Raw genomic sequence first — 23,501 nt, 5'->3', positions numbered from 1 at the left:
ATGCTTCACAGGACAGTATCTCTTTGAATTTAAAAAGAAGTTTGGGGTTTAAATATTCAATTACAGTAAGGAAGTGCAAAAAAGTGGTACTTTGGAGAAAAGTTTTCTTGGTTGTTATGAGAGCAAGATAGTTTGTAATATTTAATCCACAAGCAGCTCCAGTTTTGGGTTTTTTTTCTCCTCCCCCCAAAAGTTCACATCAAGAGTACAGAGACACTAACTGGACCTTCGGATTTTAAACTGTTGTGAGAATCATCATAACCTATTAACCAAGCAATACTAACAGCATTAATAGCCATGGCATGCAAAAACTGTCATTTTTATACAGTTAAACATAGTAACACAACAAGGTTTAAACTCTGCTCATAACTTTCCTTGTATTCATAGATACCAACAGTGGAACAAAAGATTTGATGCATTATACACATTGTGACATTCCTGCAACAGAAAGGATTAAGGATTCAGTTTCAAGCAGTATTCCACAGTGAATGTCCCACTAGATAGTAATCAGTATTTTCACAGACTATTTTGTTTTTAAAAGACTAGGGCCCAAAGCTAGAAACAAAACACACTCTCAGTGTGGATTTTGCGGTACCCAGATTCTGCTGAGATTCAAAACTTCTGTAATTTGGGAAAGACTAAAGCCCATGAAATTTTTTGGTATAACACAAATACATTAAATACACTAAATGAGAAACTTTAGAAATAAGGATCACCAAATCTGCTTGGCTCCATGTCAAACAGATTCATTCTTCAACCATTACCAAAACCAAGGTAATCTTTATCTTTCCAGTTCAAAGGCGTTAATGAACCAGTATGCTCTGAAAAGTGACACTGACTGTCAACAGTAAATTTCAGATTTGCTTTGGCTTTATAGACTAAAGTTTGTTATTTACTTGTGAAAGTTGATTCTTCATAACGCCTAGACTCTGCAAATCTCTAGGAGGAATGTTTCGAGTTCTGCATTATAGGTAAGTGTTCTAACTGAGGTTTTCCAAACCAGAAAGGAGAGTGATTAAATGCACTAGTCTATGATTTGGAGCCTTGAGTCCTGTTTTCTGCCCACCATTTAAACACTCCATGTCTATCTTTATGTAACAGAATTCTGAAGCCCAGAGTTCTGCATCACTGATGAGGTTTTGATGACATTCAAGACAATTAATTGAAATACAATTAATTTTTACTACTGAATGCATTGTCAAAATGCTATGAACTCAGTTCTGGGTGAATTACTATTTCCAGAGCTCAAGTGCCTAAAAATGTCTAAGGAGACATTCTTTAAGTCTATAGAAGAAGATGCAATGCTACAGAAAGGACTTCCCTCCCTATGTTACCAGTGCTCCTGCCTCTCATTCTATGCACACTTAGCAATCAGTCTTCAAAATATTCATCAAGAACAAACATTTTAGACCGTCAAAACTACACATTTAAACAGCAGCCACTGCATACTTTATTAAGAAAAGAAATATTTGCCAGTTAAATTGCCATCACTTTATTGACTCTCTGCTGACTTGTAGAAATCTGTTCTTTAATAATGGCTCTGGAAATCATTTTCAGTCACGTTATGCTGGATCACTGGCAAGGTATGCTCTTCTTGGAACTGTGACAGCCTTATCATGGAAAGAGCTATAGACATCTTTGCAAAACACAAAGTAAGCAGCACTTCTTCCATTCAAGCAACAAAGCCATTCTTGAGGCAGACAGCCCAAAAAATCCTTTATATTAAACTTTCTTTTCCATCATGGCAGTTTCACAAAATGAAGTGCAATTTGTGGGAAACAAAATCCATGAGATGCCAGTTATGCATTCTCTTCATGTAACTGTGGCGATGGTCTTATTTTTCAGGCTAGAGAGGTCAAGCTAAAATGAAACACAGCATGAGGTACTATCTTCATGAAAATGTCCTGTTGCTAATGCATCTCCTTTTGCCTCCCTTCCTTTAATAGTTCTATGCAGTCCTACGCATTAGGAGTCAGAACAAGGCTTCTTTGTTCATCTGGAGTTGAGGCTGCATTTAATTCTCTAAGCAATTCAAAATGCAATCTATACGCATCTCCAAAAAGAAGTTCTCCATTCCTTTTAAGTAATTCAACCACCACAGAAGATTCCCCTATTTCCTCAACACCAAAAGTTGTTTTAATTCCTTTTTCATCTTCATCTTGTAGCCACGTGGCAAAACACGGGCTATGTATAGTAAGATTTAATCTTCATTCAGAGCTTCAGTAGATTGCCCGGGGATTTTTAGTACTGTAGTAGGCTTCACATGCAGCTACATAAGCAGATTCTGGAAAGAAATCATCATGGTATTCTGCTAAAAACCTGAAAAGAAAGCACACACAAGAAATAAAAGTACATTTAAAAGAAGCCATTTTAAAATCAATTTAAGCTCAGCAAAAGCACAGACTTCAAATCAAGAATTATTATACTTTGAAGTTGGGCATACAAAGATGGCACACGATTTTTACTAGCTTTGCCTAGTGAGAAACAGCCTTCCCCTATCATTCTCAAATCCAAACAGCATGAAAAACTTTGCTCAAGCTCCACAAACACATGAGTAAAAGCTAGAGGCAGAAAAGAGTGCAAAGAGCTAGCAAAAGAAAACTACTGAATAAAAGCAACTTCTCTGACGTAGTCATGAACTCAGTATACTATTTTCACTTGTGTTTAAAAAAGGAATTCAAGTTATCAGCATGTCAGTGTCTTATCACATGGCCAGTAACCATTAAGCTAACCTTATCTTTTAAGGTAAATAAAACTGTATGATTTGTCCTTTCATGTGCCTACGCACATGCCCATTCATGACATTCCTGCAGAATCTGGTCTCTGTCAAGAGTCACTGGCTAGGGAGATGATTTAACTATTAGACACTACCATGCTAGTCAGTTTTGCATAAGCAGTACTTTGGACATAGATGGTCTGAATCATAAAAGAAGAATTGTATAGCTGAGTGGATTAAAACCGTACCGTGTTTCTCCAGCTTCACTCTCAGCTACACTGCCTTAACAAGGCATGTCCTTTGATCTTAAGAAATCCAAAGCACCAAAGAATATTGACAAGATTCTATACAGAAGCCAATCAAAATTTAAACTAGAATATATTAATTGTTGAGAGTTCACACACAAAGGTTACAGAACAAAAATGCAAATGAATGAAAAAAGGTGCTTCTTCTACAACCCTTGTACCAAACATATGTATCAGACAAGTGCTAAAGTAGAAGAATTAGTTATATATTACTAATTCTAGTAAAAATTGAGAGCAGTAAGAAACACAAGCTTTTTAGCTTAAATCAACTCTTCAATGTGTCACCACTTCTATTTAAGAGGCACTTTGTCAGCTTCCTCCAAACTTGTTCATTTCACAGAAGTTACTTCCAGTAATTAACAGTGTAGAGGGACCTAGGGAAGTTTCTGATGTCGAACATTTTGGATTCAAGACCCACAAGTGAACTGGCTGGGCAAACAATATGCTTCTGGAAGATCAAATAGCAGTTTGTTTTTATTTTTAAACCTGACCTAGGGAATTAAGCAGAGAAAGCTCCATTACATGAGCCATAACAAGACCTAATTAAGTACCTGATTTCTGGCAATATTCAATTGAGGCAGGTACTGCCAAAAGGAAGAAAGATACTCTCTTGTATTTAAAGCAAGGATCCAACTGACTCTGCCAAAAACTGACACTATGTAAGAGCTAAGTAAAAGTTGAAGTCCAATACAGTCTTCATCTGCAAAATCCTAAGTGTGTGAAATACTTCAGTAGCCTTTTCTGTTTGCAAATATTCACACTATGCTAGTTTCTCATTGGTTCCAACAGCAGCTGACAATTTTGTTTATGTTAAAATAGCACAAAGCAAAAAGGATCACATAATTAACCTTTTGAGATCATAGTCAAAGAAATTCTCTGAAAATTATTCTGCTAAGTCAAAAAATTGTATTTAATATTACAGCTATATTATACCAACTTTCTCTTTGCAGAAATAAAGGCATTTAATTTAAAATAGAAGTAAAACATTTTTCCCCTGAAAAGACAAAAGACAGTCAGTGTAAAAGACTGCTGTGAATCTAGATTAGTTTAAGACTAAACTTTAGTAAATGGAAGAGTAAGAAAAAATATTCCTTTTTTCTTGAATAAAAAATAGGTCATATCTAGATTAGAGCCACCAAGATTTCAATAATACACTGTATGAACAATACCACTTCAGTGAGTTACTAGCCTTAGTCATTAACACCATTCACCACCTAATTCTTAGGCTTACCAGGGCATAAAATCAGTCTGATACTTTATAAAATGTTTATTTCATGAGATAGAGATACTTCTTAAAAATGATTTATATAGATACAAAAACAATCCATATAAAGTCAGATCCTCATAGTTTTTACAAAAAGATGTCATTCATGTGCACTACACACAAATTTTACTCTATGAAAATTACTCAAAAAGAGTACTGAAATTATAGCAACTTAGAAGTGAATGAAGTACCTGAGTCATCAAGTCCCACTGTAGTTAGCTATAAATCACTTTCTAGATTATCTGGGGTTGGTATGAAGCAAGCGTGATAAGGCCTAAATTTAACAGACTTGAGTCTAAATTCTAACATACTCAGATTGCATGAAATTAAAGTGAGCCACAAACAGGATTTAATTAATAGAAGTCCTTCATTAAAAAAAAAAATTCTGACTTTGCAAAAGAGTGAGTGCAAACTATGGATAGTGATCAAATTCCTCATGTCATTAGATAACACTGTCTAAAAGACAATACCAAGCACTGGATCATATGGGGATGTTTAAAACCAACATCAAAAAAACAGAGGAACCTGCAGAAGGCATCCATTTAGCTGAAGTTTCCCAGTTTAAAAGGATGTAACAGGAAACACGTTTATTTTCTCTTTGTTACAATTTCCTGACTTTGGTTTAAGGTCATCAGTTGTAAATGGCGGTTTGGCAAAAGCTAAAGTGACAGCTGGTAAAGATGAAAAATTTTAAACGGATGCTCATGGCACAGCTACAGCTCAGAAAAAGAGAAGCCAGACTGCATGCACTAATATGTACTTCTCATTGCTCATAACAGTTATGAAAGGAAAAAGCACCCAACATATTTAGGAGGTTCAGATTACTTTTGCTCAAGAAGGGGAAGGAAGCAAGAAGGAAAAAAAAAAAGCTTGGTCTGCTTCTGTCCCAATCTCTTGTATACCTGTGTGCAAAAAGCAGCAGCCCTGCCAAAGCTGCTTTCTACTTCAAACTACTTCCATGCAGGAAGTTGGCACAGAAACATTAGGAGTCTCATATGACTCTTAGGCATTGGATGTTTCACTAATGCTTTGCTTTTGGAAAAGCTGAAATAGCACAAAGAGATCAATTACACTAACTGCAAGTTGTGAGCCAACATTTAAAAACAGAGGTTGCTGCACTTCCTTATTTGCAAGCAGAGTCAATATTCTGCTATGGATCAGAAAACACGCTGCTATTTAACTACTCAGAAATTTTCATTACTCCTCACTTATAAATTCAGTTATCTGTTGCATTATTGCCTTTTACACTTTTATGCTTTTCACAGAGCTTGTGCTTACACATACAGTTTTTCTTTTAGGAAAAAGAGACTGTTTACCAGTAATCAAGTTCTTTGAGTCTACACACACAACCGGATATAAGACTGCACACTTTCTCATCGTGAGCATCCAGATAAAGAATACTTGTGCTTCCTTCTCTTGGTCAGAACATAAGAGGTACATGGCACAATGCACCTATTTCATTTCCCTCTCTCCACTGCAGATTTGTAGAAAGGCAACACAACACTTCAGGAAGCGCTAAGAAGGGATGAAGACAGGAAACACATGGGACACCTAGCTTGAAGAATTACAGTCAAATTTCTTATCTTCAAGTAGCAGTCCATAAGCAAGCTTACCTCAGGTGACTCCAAGCAATAGCCTCATAAACATGCTACCGTCTGGCTGTGAGTTATACAGGCAGATCTACCAAAAAAGAGGCACAGAACTGTATCTTCATCCACATTAAAAGGCCTTTTGGCATATATACATCAGGAACAGAGATTTCTCAACAAGGACACTGAATTCACATGAGCTCCAAGAGCATCATCTGGTAGTGAAAAAGTTCTTGTTGTGGCAGCCTCAACACAACCCATTACTTGAACAGTCTCTGCATGAAGATAACTACTCTTCTGCATGTCAGCTACCACATGAACAGTCCCAGGGACTGCCTGAAAAGCACGAACATTATGAAGAAAAGAAAACCTTAATTTTAAGAAGGACAGCCTCAGCTGTAAAGGTGTGAGAATACGTAGAAAAGGAAACATTTCCAAGAAGGTAACACCTTGCATGCTTTCACCACAGCCCTGAATTCTAGAAAGTAAGCAGATGCTCCAATGAGATCAGTGGCCTGGGCTAGCTGTTGTTTGAAAGGCAACTGTAATGATCTCCCTAAAGAAACTGGAAAGAGCATGACAGGTCCTGACACGATGGGTGACCTCATCAAAATTGTCATTTACAGATGAAGGACCTGTCTCCTCTCAGAGACTAATACTAAAAAATCAGTATTTCAAGCCTAAGAGGTGTAGCTTCACAAAAAGGTGCATGCCAACATCTGCCCCCACCAATTGCTAAGCAGATCTCCACCTGTTCAGGGCAAGAACTCATCAGCAAGGCTCATCATAACCACAATGGAGGCAACAGAACAAGAAGAAAAATTCCAGATATTTACTCTGATATCCAGTTTTTCCAAGAATCAGGCCAAAGAAACGAAAAGATCTATCTTGTTGACTGGACTCTTGTCAGTCATCCACATACAGAAACAGTGAGATCATTCTCTCCAGCCTTTGAAGAGCAACTGCAGAGAACTACAAAAATGCCAAGCTGCCAACCTAAACATTTTGGATAATGAGGCTATATTAGTGAAAATTAAAAGTAGCAACTCTTAGAAGACCTTTTAGGAAGACAGTCTTGCAAGACTCAAATAGTGGAATTCCTGGCAGGTCTTGGGGACAAATATCCACTCTCGGCAAGGCCAGCCCAGATCCCAGAATCAATTCTTAGATCTGGCTTCTAAAAAAAGATGCCATAACACACTTATAATATTTTGGACATGCTCTCATTTTAGTGACTGACTGAAACCCATGGTATTATGATTAGGAATATGCTCCTCATTCAAATACACACACACTTGATGATTGAGTAAACAAAAAGTAGCAATGCACATGGTACAGTTCCAAAGAGTAGTTTTTGACAAAGCAATCAAACCTTAGTCAAGGAGAGCAGATGTGCAGATTCCACAAACCAAAGGAGGCAGAATGAAAACCTACTGAAGGTAATAACCTATAGCTTCTCATTGTGCTCAGGCAATCATGGACTAAGAAGCATTTAAATGTGCCAAATGCTTGAAAGGAACCAAAATGGCAGTTACCTCTCTATCCACTCACTGGTGCAAAGGTTAAGTCTTGTCTGAAATAAGGAACATATATTCACCGCACAAGTAGAATTCCTTCATTGCAAAGTGTTTTAAAGCAATCGAGCTAGAAGGAAGGAAGGAACTTTTTTCTTTTAAGCCTGCATATGACTATCAACCTCAGAACCTTGATTCTGTCATATTTAGGCCCCAATTCAGTAAAGTTTTCTAGTATGTCATAGCTGTATACTGCACAGGTAGGCTTTGTCAAGTAACAGGTTAATCCCAAAATTGAGCTGCAAACAGAAAGGTGCTATTCAATATGAGAAGCAACAGTAGTAGTATCAGGTTCCTTGTAAGCTTTCAAATAGTCATTTTTAACAATTTTGCAAGGTGACAGCTGATTAAGTCAGAATAAGCTGAAACTCAGTAGCAAACAAATTTACTTAGGTAAAGATGTTTCCTGCTACTCCACTCACCATGTGGAATGTTCCATCTCCTCATTCTCAGAAAGCCACTAACAACCTCTCATTAATTGCACATTAGCACAGACTAGAGGTCATAATTCATCACTGCAATTAGGTATAATAAAATTACTACACTCAAAATGTTCAGCTATTGAAACCAGAGGATCTATTTCTTAAGGTTACTTCAAACAACTTGTCATCTTTTTAATCCACATTTTATCACCACAGCCTTCTGTATTTTGGTCGCATACTGATCTGGCTCCCTCCCAAGGAAAACATACAACACAGCATTAAAATGCTTTTCGACCCATGGAGCAGACTGGCACAGTAGATACAAGCAGGTTATAAACATCAGAAATAAAAATTCTGAGAACCAAAATGAAAGAACCAACTTACAGGTATACCAAGTTTGAAAGATTAGTGAGTTTTAACATAACAGAAGTCTTTGACCATTAAGAATGTACTTTTCTATGATCTGAAAAGCTACATGTTGACCCCACCAGGATAAGTGTATCAGAAATTTTAAAAGCACCATTTTAGAAACACAACTGATCATTTTTTCCATTCTTCTCTATTCCAGAATAAGGAAAATAGCTATGACTTTCCAAAGGGCTGTAAAGTTTTTTGGGTTTTGTTTTTTTTAAATGCAGGCTATATTGACCAAAATTACCTCATTGAAGATGGACCTAAAAATCATATACAGATTATGTACTAACCTTAAGTATCTCTTACTGGTCAACAGCCTGAGAAGTGACCTCCATGATCCTGAGAGAGTTTTCCCAGTTAAGGTTATGATCAAATCAATGGAAACAGGAAAACAAAAACTGCCACTTCCTCGCCAATCATGTCCCATTACTGAAGCAGCATCTGGAGACATGCTAAATGCCTCACAATACAGAGGAGTAATATATAATATGACACATAGCATTTTATTAGAAATAGGGCTGAAATTATGCAATTGGTTAAAAGGCAGTACTTACTCTACACCACAAACTAGTAACTGTCAAGAAGATTTAATCAGGTGCCCTCGGTTAGTAAAAATTACTGGTTGAAAGACACTGAATGAGAGTAGTTATTGTGCTAGCTTCCACCCGCTTGCTCCTGAAGACTAAATTCAAACTGCAAGTGAGATTCAGTGAAACCAACTAGCAAGTTGGCCACTGAATTCCATTTCAGACTATTATTTTTCTACTGGTGTTCTGAATTGTTTCAGAACTAAACAATTAGTTTTAAGTGAAGACTAAGTTTTGTAAATTGAAAAAGTAATTTTCTTTAGTTCTGCAAAATCTGTAATAAGAATTTCTTCATGGAAAATTTTGATTTCTCTATTTTTGTTTTCCCCATGAAGATATTCTCATCATGCACACTTGTAGAATGCTGCACTAAGCACAAATGGTAAAGTTTTAATTTAATATGAAACTCAAAAATGTATTTCATATCCCTTAAAAAAAAATGTTGTCTGGAAATTTGAGATTAATCACATCTAGCAGCAGTCTAAGTCATGACTGAATAATACCAAGTACTGAGTAAACTCAGTAAAACAAGCTTCCAGACAAAGTGGTATATTAAATAAGTCTCAGTTTCTCAACCCACAAGAGACTAATAGTGCAAATGTTAAATGAAACTGTAAATTTAAGTCGTATAATCGTAAGTCCAAATTCAAAATTAGATCAGTATCTCTGCCAAAACTAAATCAGTTGTGTACCACATTAAAGTTTTATTTAAAAAAAGATAAACTGCTTATGCTTAGTCTATTCTAGCTAGAATTCAAAGAGGATTCAGAAACATGGTGTTAATGTGAATAGACAGCTTCAATCCCTTTTCTGCTATTAGAAAGAAAAAAAAGAAAATAGAAAAAGGATTTCAGCTTGTCACTCCAAACTGCATTATTTCCTTCAGCGAGTTACTCTCAAACTGGCTGCTATCTAATGCATACAGACTGTGTAAGACAGTTCTTACCTCTCAAAGGTAAGTCAGAACAGAACTGAGGATAGAAGATAATTCTTAATAAACATCCACTAATCCTTTCATTCCCAAAAAGAAAAAGAGAATGCAAAATTTGTGAGGAAAACACTAGTGCAAAATGTCACCTCAGCCTCAAGTTTTCTCTTGTGATAAGAAACAGATATAGTATAGAAGTATTTCTGTGATGAAGTCTGAACAAGTTCCTAGAAAATGTAATTGTCTGAGCACTTTCAATAGCATATGGAACAGAGAAAGAAAAATCCAAATGAAAGATGTCCTAAAGCATCCTGAATAGTAGTTGAATAAAAAAAAAATTAAGTTGCATTGGTTTCTGTGTACACTATTTAAATACGCAGTACCATATCTGGTAAGGAAATTAGTCTATGAAGAATATTTGTGACAAAGCTACATAAGACAGAATGCTTTCCCCAGCAGTAACTGTAATTGAGAACCCTCTTGAAAAAGCTGCCCAATCTGACAAGCTCTGACAATACTACAGAAATCCTGACTTCAGCATAGAAAATAAACCCTAAAAACAGCATCAGCAAAACAAATACGACATTGGCTTAAAAATCACCTGAAGAAAACACCACCACCACCACCACACACACAGAGCCCTCAAACATTTTTGTTTAAATCTCAGTAGCAAGCAGATGCAATAAGATTAAAGACCCATAATCAAAGAACAGAGAGTCTGTCAAGACTTTGTTGCATTTTGAGATGCAACACTGATGTGCCACTGCTTGTCAGTTCTGACCTGAAGTCGGGTAACAGATAACAGATAATAGCTGTGTGTATAATAGCAATTAGTACAGCACAAGAGGAATTGATCTATACACAAAATCCGTTGTACCAGCTACGTAATATCCACACTATACTTGCTGGGGGGAAGGGAGAGGAGTGGGTGTTAGTTCTGATTTAGTTCTGGTCTGGTCTTAAGGTCTTGAGGACTGAATGCCTCTTAGCACTGGAGAACTTTTCTAGTTAAACGTTACCCAGAAGGAATCCAACTCGCATACTCCGAGTCCACTCTGCAACATAAGACAAAGCATGATAAGTGGGAACTACTGAGAGATTTGCTTCGAAAGCTCAGTTCTATCTGACCTAACATGCTGATGTTGAGATACTCACTGACTTTTGATTTCCATTTATAGATGAATGCACATTTCAGCAAGATATTCATGTTGGTCTTACGTTTCCATCTGACTACTATCAGTAAGAACTTTTTTTAGTTTGATCACTTCCCTACTTGTATGGGGGGGAGGGGGTAAGGGGGGGAAAAGAAGCCATGTTTCCTCCTTCTCTCTATCCCTCTCCACTTCAACCCATCCAAAACTGGGTATAAAGAAACTGCATTTAAGGCAGTAAAGAGTTAAGACATGCTCTAACCAACACAAAAGAATCTGAAAGGGCAATAGAGGTCTGATAAATAACTGACTGATCCACAGTGACTTAAGAATCCTAAATAACATTCACTCCAAGCAAAAACAACCAGTTTCTGGTTTCCAACAGTAAGTGCTAATGCTGTCACACTTAACTTGACAAGGAGGTTTTGAATATTAACAGTCTGACAAAATAGAAGCAAAGAAAATTAATGAGTAAAACGTAAAAATGACATGCTTCAAGAGGAAATTTGTTCTGCAGAAACCTTAAACATTTGAGACTTATTTTCAATAAACTGTTATGGCAATTTAAAGTTTTCATCCATCTGTCTCGATTTCTAACAGGACTTCTGATGGGATAGTGCCACACAATTTTTCAGTATATTACTACTCTGATTTGACCAAAACTAACAGAAGTTGCATATTTGTTCCAGATGTGTACCATTTACAACATTGTTTTTCTAGAAGTTTTTCTTGGCAAACTTATTTTTTTACCATGCTGATACTACACAATAGAATGCCATGTTCATTATTTGAACTAGCACTGCAGTGCCATGCAGAGATACTAAAGCAGAGTACCTGAATAACAAAAGCTGATCCTGGTGCAAATATGACTGTACTGCTTCCAGCTGTAGAGCTAGTGTAGTCAGAAACAGTTTGGGTGTCTCTACAAGTCACTGCATTGTGTAACAGAGTAGCCCTTTGGTTTAAAGCTCAACTAGGACAACTTACGATTTTTCTTTATAAAACTAACACCATTAACAAAAGGTTCTAAAAAACAAGTTTTTCCCTCCACTAATATCTGTGTGACATCAATACTCTCAGATTATGCTCTCAAAAATAGCAGTGCAGTTTATATTTCTATAAAATATGCTTCTTGGCCAAGTCAGACATGCCATTCTAACACATACTACATAATAAACTTTTATACTTCAGTTCTCTATCACTCTACATCTACCAAAACTAAGTAGAGGGTGCAGACTCCCCTCAATTTGAATTACAGAAGCAGTTTATTCTTAACATTTTATCATATTAGCTTTATCTTATTTTTGTAATTATATAAAATGAATATCTTATTAAAAAAATTCTATGTCATTCCAGAACACAGAACTATGTAACAACGCAATCACTGCTGTGGTAGATTGTGTCAGATTACCTCAGAAACATTTCGAAGTGTTTTACTAAAGCCTTCAGGTTTTTGTCAGGAAAGCACATCTTCCCCAATATTTCTGGTAGCTTTACTGTAAAAAAGAAAAATAAAAGTGTTTATGCCCATTCTTTTAAAAGCAATTTCTAGTTACTTTTATCCACTACACAGAAAAGAATACATAAATTTCACTGCAGCCTCCACTTTTCTTTGCAAGTTAGTGATTGTTCAAAACCTTACTGCTTGTAAGAAACATGCTAAGAAAGTTAATGCTGAGAAAGTTAATGCTGTTCAGTTCACTGATGTTTGATAGTGTACTGGAAGTAAGGCTTGCTTGTTTTTTTAATGAAGGCTTACAGAGCCAGTAAAAGATAGAATGCTGTTCACAAACTCAGCTAAGAGTTTTAAACAGATTAAGTGTACATTTCTCCAAAAATAAAACTAAATGCAAAAAGGTACAAATAGAAAAATCACAGAAACAGACACTTTCATAGAAAAGAAATTAAAACAATTAAAGCAATTTTGATTCACCACAGGGTTTTGCATCTGTTTACCAAACATTCGTAGCAAATGTTGAGACCCATAGATATATGAAGGAGGTGGTGGTTGATCACTTGGTGGATAATTCTCTGGCATCAGTTTCCAGGACAAAACCTGGATACAAAACATGGAAATTCTGGTTATGAAATCGTTACAGCATCATAACTTAGTCTGTACAGAACTTCAGAATCAGAGATGATTTAACCACTAAGCATACAAAGTAATCTAAGTAACACCTTTTCTTACACAGCCCAACTCTGAGGTCTAGGACAGTAACATAAAAAGCTGTTACCTCATTCAACTCATTGTTTCTTCTACCTTCAAAGCCAGTAAAAACTGCACTCCCCTCTTTGCTAGGAGTCAAAGTGATAGGTGAAGATGATCCACTATGGACAGGGGTTTCTTAAAAGGGAAGCAAAAATAAAACAAAAGGAACCAGAAATACATTATTTAAGAATTTGTTTTATACAACTATAAACCACTAAACATAACCAAGGCCTGCTGCTAAAATATTTAGTCTTAAACACAGGCATTTAAAAAAAATGCCGTCCAAAAGTAGGGTCACAGAAAAGCAGCTCCTTGACTTTTGTTGAGAATTACACTACAGGCAAACTACTGAGAAAACTGTATTTCTCCCTCGGGTGCAAAACTCCAGAGATAAATAGTTGATAAAAAGTAACGAGTGCCCATTTCAATCATTCAGTTTACAATCCACACAGGTTTTAAAAAAAAAAAAAAACAAAAAAACAAAAAAAAACACACCACCACGCACAGGACTTAGAATGTTGTTTACTGTAGTTTACAGTAACAATTTTAATATCAAAACTCACTTTTTTCCAGGTGCAAGAAGAGCTTTGGCATAGAAGCTGGAGTCTCAAGATGCCGCCGTTTAGGTTGCGGGGAAGCACTACTTTCTGATAACCTGTCACAGTTAGAGGTATGGCGCGTAGAACGTCTCAGTGACTGCAGAATTTCAGGTTCAGCTTTTCGTCTTTTTGGTGTGGCTGGCTCCCCTGTCGTAGGCTGGCTGTCTGTTGACTGAGGTGTTGGTGGATTCAGAAGAGGAGGACTTGGGGAAAGCTCCTCCTGATTTCTAGGAAATAAAGTCAACTTTACAAAAACGAGAAGTTCAGGGTTCTGCCCCAGAACAGATCTTTCTAGTTTCACAGATCTTGTTAAATACTTGTTCAAATTAGATAGTCTCCTCCCCAAAAGTGGAAAAATTGATGAAAGCTTCTTTTAGATGTTATTTTCCCCAAGTACAGACATTTACTTATTTTCAAATTTAAGAGTTAATGACATCAATTTACATTTCAAACCTTTTCACAAAGTTACAACATAACTCCATGCCAGTCAGTACCCTCTCATTTGTGAGTTAACCAGATAAAAGAAATGTTTATAAAATGCTGAACCTTTCTGTAAATTGCTTGCCTATTCTAAATATATAGTCATGTTCAATTGCATTTTCCACATGAAATAAGTGATATTAAATTAATTATACCCAACCTACCTATTAGTGTTTGTTGAATTTTCTTTGATTGGAAGAAAGAATTTTGATGAAGTCACCTTTTTAAATTGGGCTTGTTCATAAGGATAGAGCAAAATCAATGGAAGTGTGAAGTCAAAGGTTATTCGCAGCCCATCCACCATCTCTTTACATAGCTCAACACTAGCAGAGGGAAGAAAAAAAAGAGAGGAAAAAAAAAGATCTGTTCTTAGATTATGAAGTTCAAAGCTGCACATTAACATTTTTCAGTGCGATTGTGGGAAATTCCCCTTAAAGACAGATGTATTAGCTATTATATGCTCTGATTTCACCAATATGCAATCATAAGCAATTAAAAGCATATTTAAGAGACAGTGATTGTTGCCAATAACTTCAAACAAATGAAGTTAAGTGTTTGCTTAATAAGCTCAAACAAAATCACACAATTGTTCTGTTGCATTACTGTTTACCAGATTAGTAACATTCATTTCACTGTAGGAAATTATTTATTTATTGTAGGAGTGGATCAGGAGTTTTTCATGGAAGCATTATTTTGGTTTTCCAAGTTTACAATTGTCAAAAAAAGGAGAGAGTCACCTGACAGAAAATATTAATATTCAATAGATTGAATTTCTGTCTAAAAGGCATATGCAGAAAATGATCTATAGCAACCAAGGTGCAATTTAAGCTGTGCTTAACAGCTCTCCAGTGAATCAACAAAATTGGATATGCATGCAATGAAACAGATCAGGTTCCACCAGCCTACTCCTGATAACTAAAGCATCACATTTAGAAGCTACTAGGAATTTCTGATTTAGGTTTCTGTAAAAAGCTCACCAGGTTAGGTGGTGGGAAAACGTGCTGTTCCAAGCAAAGCTAAGAACACTGGGTCCAGCCTAAACCCAACTATCACCTCTATGAAGGCATTCACCTCTCAAATCTCAATTGCATATATGTGTATAGTAGCATGATTTGATTCTGTCAAAATGACTTAAGTTAGAAAAATCCACTCCTCCCTTTATAGCTGCTTAAACTATTGCAGGTTTTGGTTTTTTTAAATTTAAATTGTGTCAGAGGAACAACATATGAAGAAATTCCATCATGTCTAAGAAGGGCAATTACCTTCTGTGAGAAAGCAGGTAATGGCAATACAATGTAGTGGTCACCATGATCTCTCCTATCTATAGTCCCATTGCCAAAATTATAAACATTTTCCCTAATAAAACACCTTCTTTATCGCAAAATTCACATAAATATACTCCTTCTAAAAGGATGATATGTGATTATCTGTGCATATTTCTGATGTCTCATCTAACTTATTGTTTGGGAGATTATACTACAAAGAAGGAAAGTATCAGTAATATAACAAATGACATATCAATATAAAGTGAAACACTTGCACAAATCAAGATATTACAAGGCATAATTGGGGAAAACTGAAGTAGAATGTGGTAACAGAAATTACAACTTATTTTCTATAAAATATAAGATTGCAGCCCAACAGAGTTAGATAAAGAGCAATCTAGTCTATTATTCAGAATCTTTACATAAAATTCAGACTGCAGCCACATAGGCTAAGTTAACAGACCTTCAATTTGTAGCACTGTAGAAGACTATACAGCTCAATTTACAAAACAGCAACTAAGATGTAATAAAAAAGGTTTTCAATTAAGATTGGTGCTACTGAACACATTCCATTTCCCTATATATTGACTATAGGATTTAAGATCATTTGTCATAAAAAAAACACACCTCCAGTTGGAGTTCTCTACTTTAAGTGCTCATATGAATATATTCAGTTCATACTTTGTTTTATAAAAGATAAATATTTTAAGTTTTATTTCAACAGAGGAATTCTCGTATCAGAAACTCTTTCAGTGCTCAAAATAAATTCTTAACACAGACAGAAGCAACATGTTCTTCCAAAACAGCTCACAATATTTACAGAAACTTAAGTGACAAAAAGGGATATTGATGCTTTTACATGTTTACTTTTTAGATTATAGGGACTCTCTCACCAATAAACAAATTTTTGCTATTACTGTACTTTACATATTTGTCAAATATTTTAAGCCCCATACATAAACATACATCAAAGTATAAATTCACAGAGCTGAACAGCCTTGAAAAATTACACCTGAAGCATTCATTTTTTTGTGACAACCGTGCTGGACTAAAGATCACTTACTTCTTCTCTGGTGGCACATAATGAAGGTTCATATTGGCATGTGGAGTCATTTGATGGTGTCGAGATCTTTCGTTGGCTGAAAAAGCAGCATTAATAGCAAAATGTTTCACATATGACTCCAGGATGGTTATTATATTTGTCTGACAAGGAAGCTTCACGAGCTGAAAGAGAAACACAATCTAATTAAAACAAACTACAACATGAGCTTCTGAAGTATTGTTTATTGAATCAATCTCTATTGAATGAATTTGTTTCAGGAGTGATTAACTCAATCCTTAAACTACTTTTTTGATCAATCCTTTATAAACACCTAGAGAAACAAATATATGGTCAGGTTGACTAGCTTACTATATTTCAAGCTTTAAAGAACAGTCTGCATCCTAAAACACAATTAAGTACTGAGATGTTCACATCCTTAAATGCAAGGACAACTCATTGTTTTAGCTATAGAGAAGTCTGCTCCCTATACTCTTAAATCATTTTTCTTCCTTATACTCTAAGATTACCTTTGCACTAAAGTTCAAAAAAAAAAAAAGGAGTTGTTCTATGCAAGAACTATTTTTGACACCTCTATGCATATTCATTTCATAGCTCCTATTTCATACCCGTTTCCTTCTGTTAATATAGTAACAGTCTTCTTCAAGCTTCTTTTTCAAGACTTCAGGAATTTCTATGCTTATTGCTCTTTCTTCCATGTCCCTTTTTGTGTGACTGTCTTGTTCTTCTTTCTACAACAGACCACAAAAACAATATTGGTTGTGCTTATTAATATCAATGAAAGAGCTTCAACAGTCAGAACAGGCTGTAACAATGAAACAAAAATAAAAGTTATTTTTACAGTACAGTAAATATTTACTTAGAGTAGTCTTACTGTAAGCAATTTAACAATACTGCTTTCAAATCATTTGCAAATTCAATTTTAAAACTATTTTTATTTGCCATTTGCTGAAGTATTTAACACAAAAGAACAACTAGAAATTTGTTCTGCTACTTCAGATCAACCACAACTTAGTAGTTAGATTCCAAAGAGACCTTCAAGAGCAACTGTTTTCTGCTGTATTTGGTTAATGCATTAAAAAAAAAAAAAAAAAGTCAAGTATCTTCCAAATTCTAATTTAAGATCAGAGCTGAGGTCTTCACAGTAAAATAACTTCAAAACCCAGAAAAATCCTGCTTGCTATTAGGATTTGCCCAACCTGACCAGACTAACAAAACTTTACAGCACCTATAAATATGGGTAATAGTTTGCTAGTAAGCCTCGTGTAGAAAGAGGAAAGTGAACAAATTTGTAATTTTGGATTAATATTGAAGAATTCTACAGGAACAGGACATCTTATATAGTTTTCAAAACCTCAATTACAGCAAGTACTTAGTAAGAATAAACAAATTATGCATGTTGATTCCAGCTATATACTGGAATATACTACACACTGTGGCCTATACTTCAGCCGTTTCGATTTTCCCAGAGTTTGAAATAGTCTTAAATATTATTAATTTAAGGAGCTCATGAATACCATTTCGGTCCTCTCTTCAATGTCACTTTCTTCACTTTTTATTTCTTCATCTGTTCCATCATCACTGTCATCAGAAGAAGAACTACTTATAGCTGTACAAAAGAGAGATTTTACATATTTATCTCACATATTACATCACAGAGGTTTAGCTCAAACAATTATAGGCCTAAATTCAAAAAGTAACCAACCTGTTATATTTAATTAAAATTATTCATCATCATTAAACATGCAAATTATATCTACAGCACACAATAAACTTTTTAAATATGTAAAACAAGAGAAGCTGACAGGAAGTAATCATGCATCCCCTCCAACTGAAAAAAATCACTCACTTTAGAAAACTCCCTAGATTTCTGAATACCAACAGATCTTTTCAATTTTTACTGGACTTCAGTTGTGAATAGGGGATTAATGTATTAATCATTCAGTGAGGAGGTCTGGATTCATGCAGCACCAGTTGCCAGAACATCAGTTACGTGCCAATCTTCCTTCTGGCTTTCAAAGTGCAAAGAAAATTGCTATAAAACAAAAAAGGTGGCTTAAGACTGAAATCAGCAACAAGTCAGCTGACAAGAGAGACACCTTCCAGGTAGACTGGGGGAAAAAAAAAAAAAAAAAAAACCTTACTGCTTCAAAATACACACAGAAACATTAGTAGGAAAAACATCTTGTTTCCTACCACCAAATAAGAAAAACCTTGGTAATATTACACTAAACAAAGCAGCATTAAGCTCCAAAGTCACTGATTAGACCAGTTGAGTGGAGGTGACATGGAAAACAAAGCTTCTGAAGCACAAAAAGAAAGAAACAGCACAGGAATTAGTTGCTTAGTCTGAAACAAAGTACGTTCACTCTTCGTATGGCTGCTTCAGTGTACTTCAAACAGGACCATGATACTCCCGTATAAACCTACCAGCAAGTTACAGCACTCACTATACCCCTGGCTTAAGAAACTAAAGACATCATGTCAGTTATCACAAAGAATGAAAACAAGCTCACAGTTTTCACTACTCTCGTCATTTTCCTCAGCAGGAAGGCTTTTTAATACAGAGTCAACACCAGGCAACCTGCAACGTCTCTTCTTTCTTCCCTTTCTTCTCCTATAGAAGGTAAAATGGTTCACTTAAATTTAGCTAACATTATTTGTTTATCCTAGCTAATGACATTACATGCAAATGCACAGGAAATGCATGTTTGTGGTTATTTTTATTAATGTTGTAATAATTTGGACAATGTTTATTTGAGAGTGGATACCTTAACGTCTGTACATTACATCATACTCCTGTTCTCAAGCCAGATCCTCAAGCCATGGCCAAGAAACATTAGATTAGTGCCTTTGGCTGAAAATTACTTCAGGTTCTCCTAAGTTATTTTCAAGTACAATTCTTTGGGAAGATGTAGATCCAATACAAATGCATTTTGCAGCAGTAAAGAACAGTGTGTAATTATTAAATGTGTTAGTCCTTTGGAGAGTACTTTAATGATAACATATAGATATCTACCTTAGTATAAGAAAAGTAGCTCCCTATAATACACTGACTGTTGATATCTACCATTTACAGTGTGAGCTTAGAGATCAAACTCACTTGTAGGCACCTAAATGTAACTGTTTGAATCTGAAAATGAATCCTTAATACCAAAGGGTTTCTTACATGCGAGCCACAGCCTTCCGTGCCAATTTACGCTGTAATCTGCGATTTTCGTCTGTATCACGAAGAACATGATCTTCAGCTGCCCATCTATCCCAGCTAGTAAAAGGTCAAAAGAAAATTGTTAACACTTAGGAATAGATTCCACTGACGATTACTGGTGAATTAATATACATTATACCTACACAGTACTGTTTTAATGTCATTCGGAAGTAATATTTAGAGTTGTATCACAAGGCTTGCAATCTTTTGTATTTTTATGGCTTCAAATCTCAAGATAACTTTATAAAGCTCTCAAATTTGGACTTAGGATGGTCAGAGATTGCATTCATCTACTGACCTTGATAATTAAACAACTTAGACATAGATTTAACAAAGTATTTAAGCTGCTAATTCCTTGTTTTTATTAATGGGAACCTAGGAGCCTGAACAATAGTTTAAACAGTTTGAGCCACAGTTATATGCCAAGGACACATATTGTACAAAATTTAAACTTCCAGCTATGAAAACAGAACTATCAAAATTTATGGATAAAAACCAATGTGTTAACATGTGCAGGTATATTAAAGACATTCACAAAACCAAAAATACTCACATAAGCATGATTTTAACAAAGTCCTCTGATTTACTGTTTAATTTTGTCTTTGCAGAATAAAATGGAAGAATTAAAACTGTGCATACAGGTTCTTACCTTCTGTTCCAACCATTAAAATGGATCAGATATTCTGGAATCTTTCTGCCTTTCTCATCTTTTCCAACAACAATATCAACAATCTGAAAAAAAATATTGAATACCATATATTAAAAAGCTTGAAAGAAAGCGAACTTTCCAGCATTTAGGGAATTTAAGCATGTGGAAAAAAAGAAATGTTTATTTACATAAAAGAAATATTCCTAAAGTTTTGCCAGTGAATATCGATATGAACAGAAAACATGGATTATACTCAATGGCCAAAGAAGTTGTTAGCTTTTTTTTTTTTAACATATATATAGAGAGGACTTTAAAAATTGAGGACTGCTAACCACCCTTGTCCTGTTCTCAAACTTCCAATGCTTTCAAGACAGAGAACTGCAAAACAATGTAGAATCACAATATGAATATGCAGATATACCACAGCTGTGCAAGTAACATGTTCTCCTGTGCTTGCTCTCTCTTCACATCCTCAAAGCAGGAAACAATGTAATGCTACATATAAACCTCAAAAGCATTGCTCTTTTGAACAACACAACATTTAGCCATGAAACATTAAAACGTTTTGTGAATATCTGAGCATTTTTCCCTTTCACCCATGTAACATCCTCCTCTCCGGCAGACAAAAGCTTGTTTTGACTGAACCAGAATGAGCATAAGCATAAGCCATGATTCTTGCTAGTGGCATTTTCTGATCAACTTTTTAGGCAGGATCTTTCACCCAGTGGAATGACACACAGATACATTACTGTCACTTTCCTTTCTCTTCCCAGGAAACAAATTCAATTTAAAAAAAAAAAAAAAAGGCAGAAGCAGTCAGTCTGAAAGGACCTGAGCTCAAGAGAAAAAGATATTTCAGAGGGATCACTAGGAAGATTATCAGGACTAGTAATAACAAAGGAATGGTTCTGGTGGCACCTGGAATGACTTTGTATAGACCATGTATCTCAAGGTACAGCCAGCAGTCAGGCTACATGAGGGTATAACTTGGAAGTTGAGTCCAGAATTTAAGAACTATCAAGCCTGATGGAGCCAAGGATAGCTTTGCTGGGGCTTGGGGTATTTAAAAGCAGAGAAGAAAAGGAACTATTAATTTTTGCACCCAGGTTAGCTCTAGGGCTGGCAATTATAGTGCAGCAGGTTGGGGTAGTCAGAATGTAGGGATACACATACTAACAAAAGGGCAGCTCAAAAATATTAGAGTAAGAAAAGGAGGAGATCCTCATTCTCAAAGGAGTTTGAAAACACTGACCTACACCACTACCAAACTTGCAGCAAGAATTTGGTGGGGAATCCACTTGCCATATTATTTTTCATCATTCACAGTAACTGAAAAGAACTCTGCTCGCAAATTAGGAAGAGAACATTTAAGACTGAAAAATTACTTCAACGGTGTCCCACTAGTACCCAAAAGCAACACTGTATTTGCATAAAGCTCTATAATTATAACCATTACTTTTAAACCAGGCACAAGTGAGTCAGTGACCTCCTATCCAACACTTACAGTGCACCACTGACTACTACATTATTTCTGTACCATCAGTACCATTTAAACCCCTCTGAAAAGCAGAGGGAACACTAGGAAGGCGGAAGAAACCAAGCTACCTAGGAAAGCGAAGGGAAGAAAACAAGCTTTCAGAATTACTTTGCAGGCGACCAGCCGCGAGCGGAAGGCAGGAAGGGAGTTTGACACTTTCAAAGCCGCTCGGCTGCTCCGCTCTCTACCTGACGCGAGAGCACGTCCCCAGCAGCCGCGGCTCCATCCGCTCTTTGTCACCCGGGCAGCGGGACGCCTGCGCAGCGCTCGCCAGCGCCAGGCCGGAAGAAGTCCCGCGGCCGCCCGCACCGAGCCGCAGCCGGGCGAGGGGCACGGCTGCCACATACACCCTCCCCCGGGCGGCGGTGCCAGGTTAAGAGGGGGCGAAACAGAGCCGAGCCCCGGCGGAGGGCCGGGCTTACACACTCGGGGAGCGATGACGGCGGTACAGAGGAGGGGGGAGGCGGGGAAGCGGCGCCCAACGGCAGCGGAGTGGCCGCCCGGGCCGGCCGCCGCGGACACGGCAACGCTGAGACGGCGCCCGCAGCCGGCGGAAGGAAGGGCCCGGTGGAGGGGGGGGGGAGCGCGGGCCCCTTCCCCCGCTGCGGCGGGGCGTCGCCTCCCTTTGTCTCCCGGCCCCATGACGGCGGGCAGCTCCCGCGCCGCCGCCTCTCTTCCAGCCTCCTTCCCTCCCTCCCTGGGGCCGGCGTCCCTCTCCCGCAACAAGTGCCGGTGAGGGGGCCGCCTCGCCCCCTCCTCCTCCGGGTCCAAAGCCGCCGCCGCCGCTGGGAAGCCGCTTCCCCCCGTCCGCACGCCCGAAAGGGGAGCAACTGCGGGCGCGCGCAACGCCCCACGCTAACGGCAGCAATGGCCGCGGGCCGGACTCCGCGGCGGCCCCGCCCCCCCGCGCGCTCTTCCTGCCCTGCGCGCCTCGCCGCTGGCGGGCGGCGGCGGCGGCGGCGGGGGAAGAAGGGGAGTTGGGGGAGGTGCGCGCGGCGGGTCACCTTAGCATCATAGAGCACTTTGGCCTTGGTGGGGTCGGGCTCGAAGCAGAGAACTCTCTCCCCCCGGTGGAACTTAAATTTCATTCCCCGCGAGGTCATTTGTTCATCATGGCGCAAAGTAGAGAAGCCCCGCGCCCCGCCCGGGTGGGCGGGGCCGGGGCCCGCTGCGCCCCGCCCCTCGCTGCCCGCCGCTCCTCAGGCGGCGGTGGCGGCGGGAAGGAGCTGGGGCTGGGCGCGGCGGGGCTTTCCTGCCGTCCGCAGCTGGCGCGGAGGGGGGAGGAGCCTCGCCGCCCCCGTGCGCCCGCCCTGCCGCTGCCGGCCATGCGGGGTGCGCGGCCCGGGAGCGGGCGAAGGGAAGTGTCAGCCCGGCGGGAGGTGGCGCTGCTCCCCGCCTCGAGCAGCCCCCTCGGCCGGGCCCGGGAATCGGGGTGCGGTGCTGGGGGAGCGGAGCGAGCCCGGGTTTGGGCACGCGGTGAGCTGTGCTGCACGGGGCATGTTTCTTCCTACGGAGCGGCGTCCAGAAGAGCTTCAATACACCTG

The 23,501-nt window shown here is 38.1% G+C and overlaps 1 protein-coding gene across 4 annotated transcripts; it reads right to left on the bottom strand.

Annotated features, from left to right (window-relative positions):
- Positions 1–1,426: 1,426 nt before the first annotated feature.
- MSL3 (MSL complex subunit 3) lies at positions 1,427–23,119 on the bottom strand. Of its 4 annotated transcripts, XM_067296555.1 has the most exons (14): positions 22,066–22,836; positions 20,421–20,503; positions 19,733–19,828; positions 19,080–19,180; positions 18,081–18,172; positions 17,172–17,294; positions 16,567–16,727; positions 14,403–14,561; positions 13,723–13,985; positions 13,185–13,294; positions 12,907–13,006; positions 12,362–12,446; positions 5,899–5,965; positions 2,263–2,319 (listed from the first exon to the last, which is right to left on the bottom strand). In XM_067296555.1, exons 1-13 carry the CDS (start codon positions 22,597–22,599, stop codon positions 5,923–5,925), a joined length of 1,950 nt encoding a protein of 649 aa, XP_067152656.1. In that variant the 5' UTR covers positions 22,600–22,836; the 3' UTR covers positions 2,263–2,319; positions 5,899–5,922. The 4 variants fall into 4 exon arrangements, with proteins under 4 accessions (XP_067152671.1, XP_067152650.1, XP_067152656.1 ...); XM_067296570.1 differs by lacking the exons at positions 5,899–5,965; positions 22,066–22,836 and adding an exon at positions 22,962–23,119 and having other exon boundaries at positions 1,427–2,319; XM_067296549.1 differs by lacking the exon at positions 5,899–5,965 and having other exon boundaries at positions 1,427–2,319; positions 22,066–22,830.
- Between the last annotated feature and the right edge of the window lie 382 nt (positions 23,120–23,501).

Source organism: Apteryx mantelli, chromosome 1 (assembly GCF_036417845.1).
Source record: "Apteryx mantelli isolate bAptMan1 chromosome 1, bAptMan1.hap1, whole genome shotgun sequence".
Classification (NCBI taxonomy): domain Eukaryota; kingdom Metazoa; phylum Chordata; class Aves; order Apterygiformes; family Apterygidae; genus Apteryx; species Apteryx mantelli.
The sequence above is the reverse complement of the archived record's forward strand: the minus strand, read 5'-3'. Positions and strand labels throughout refer to the sequence as shown.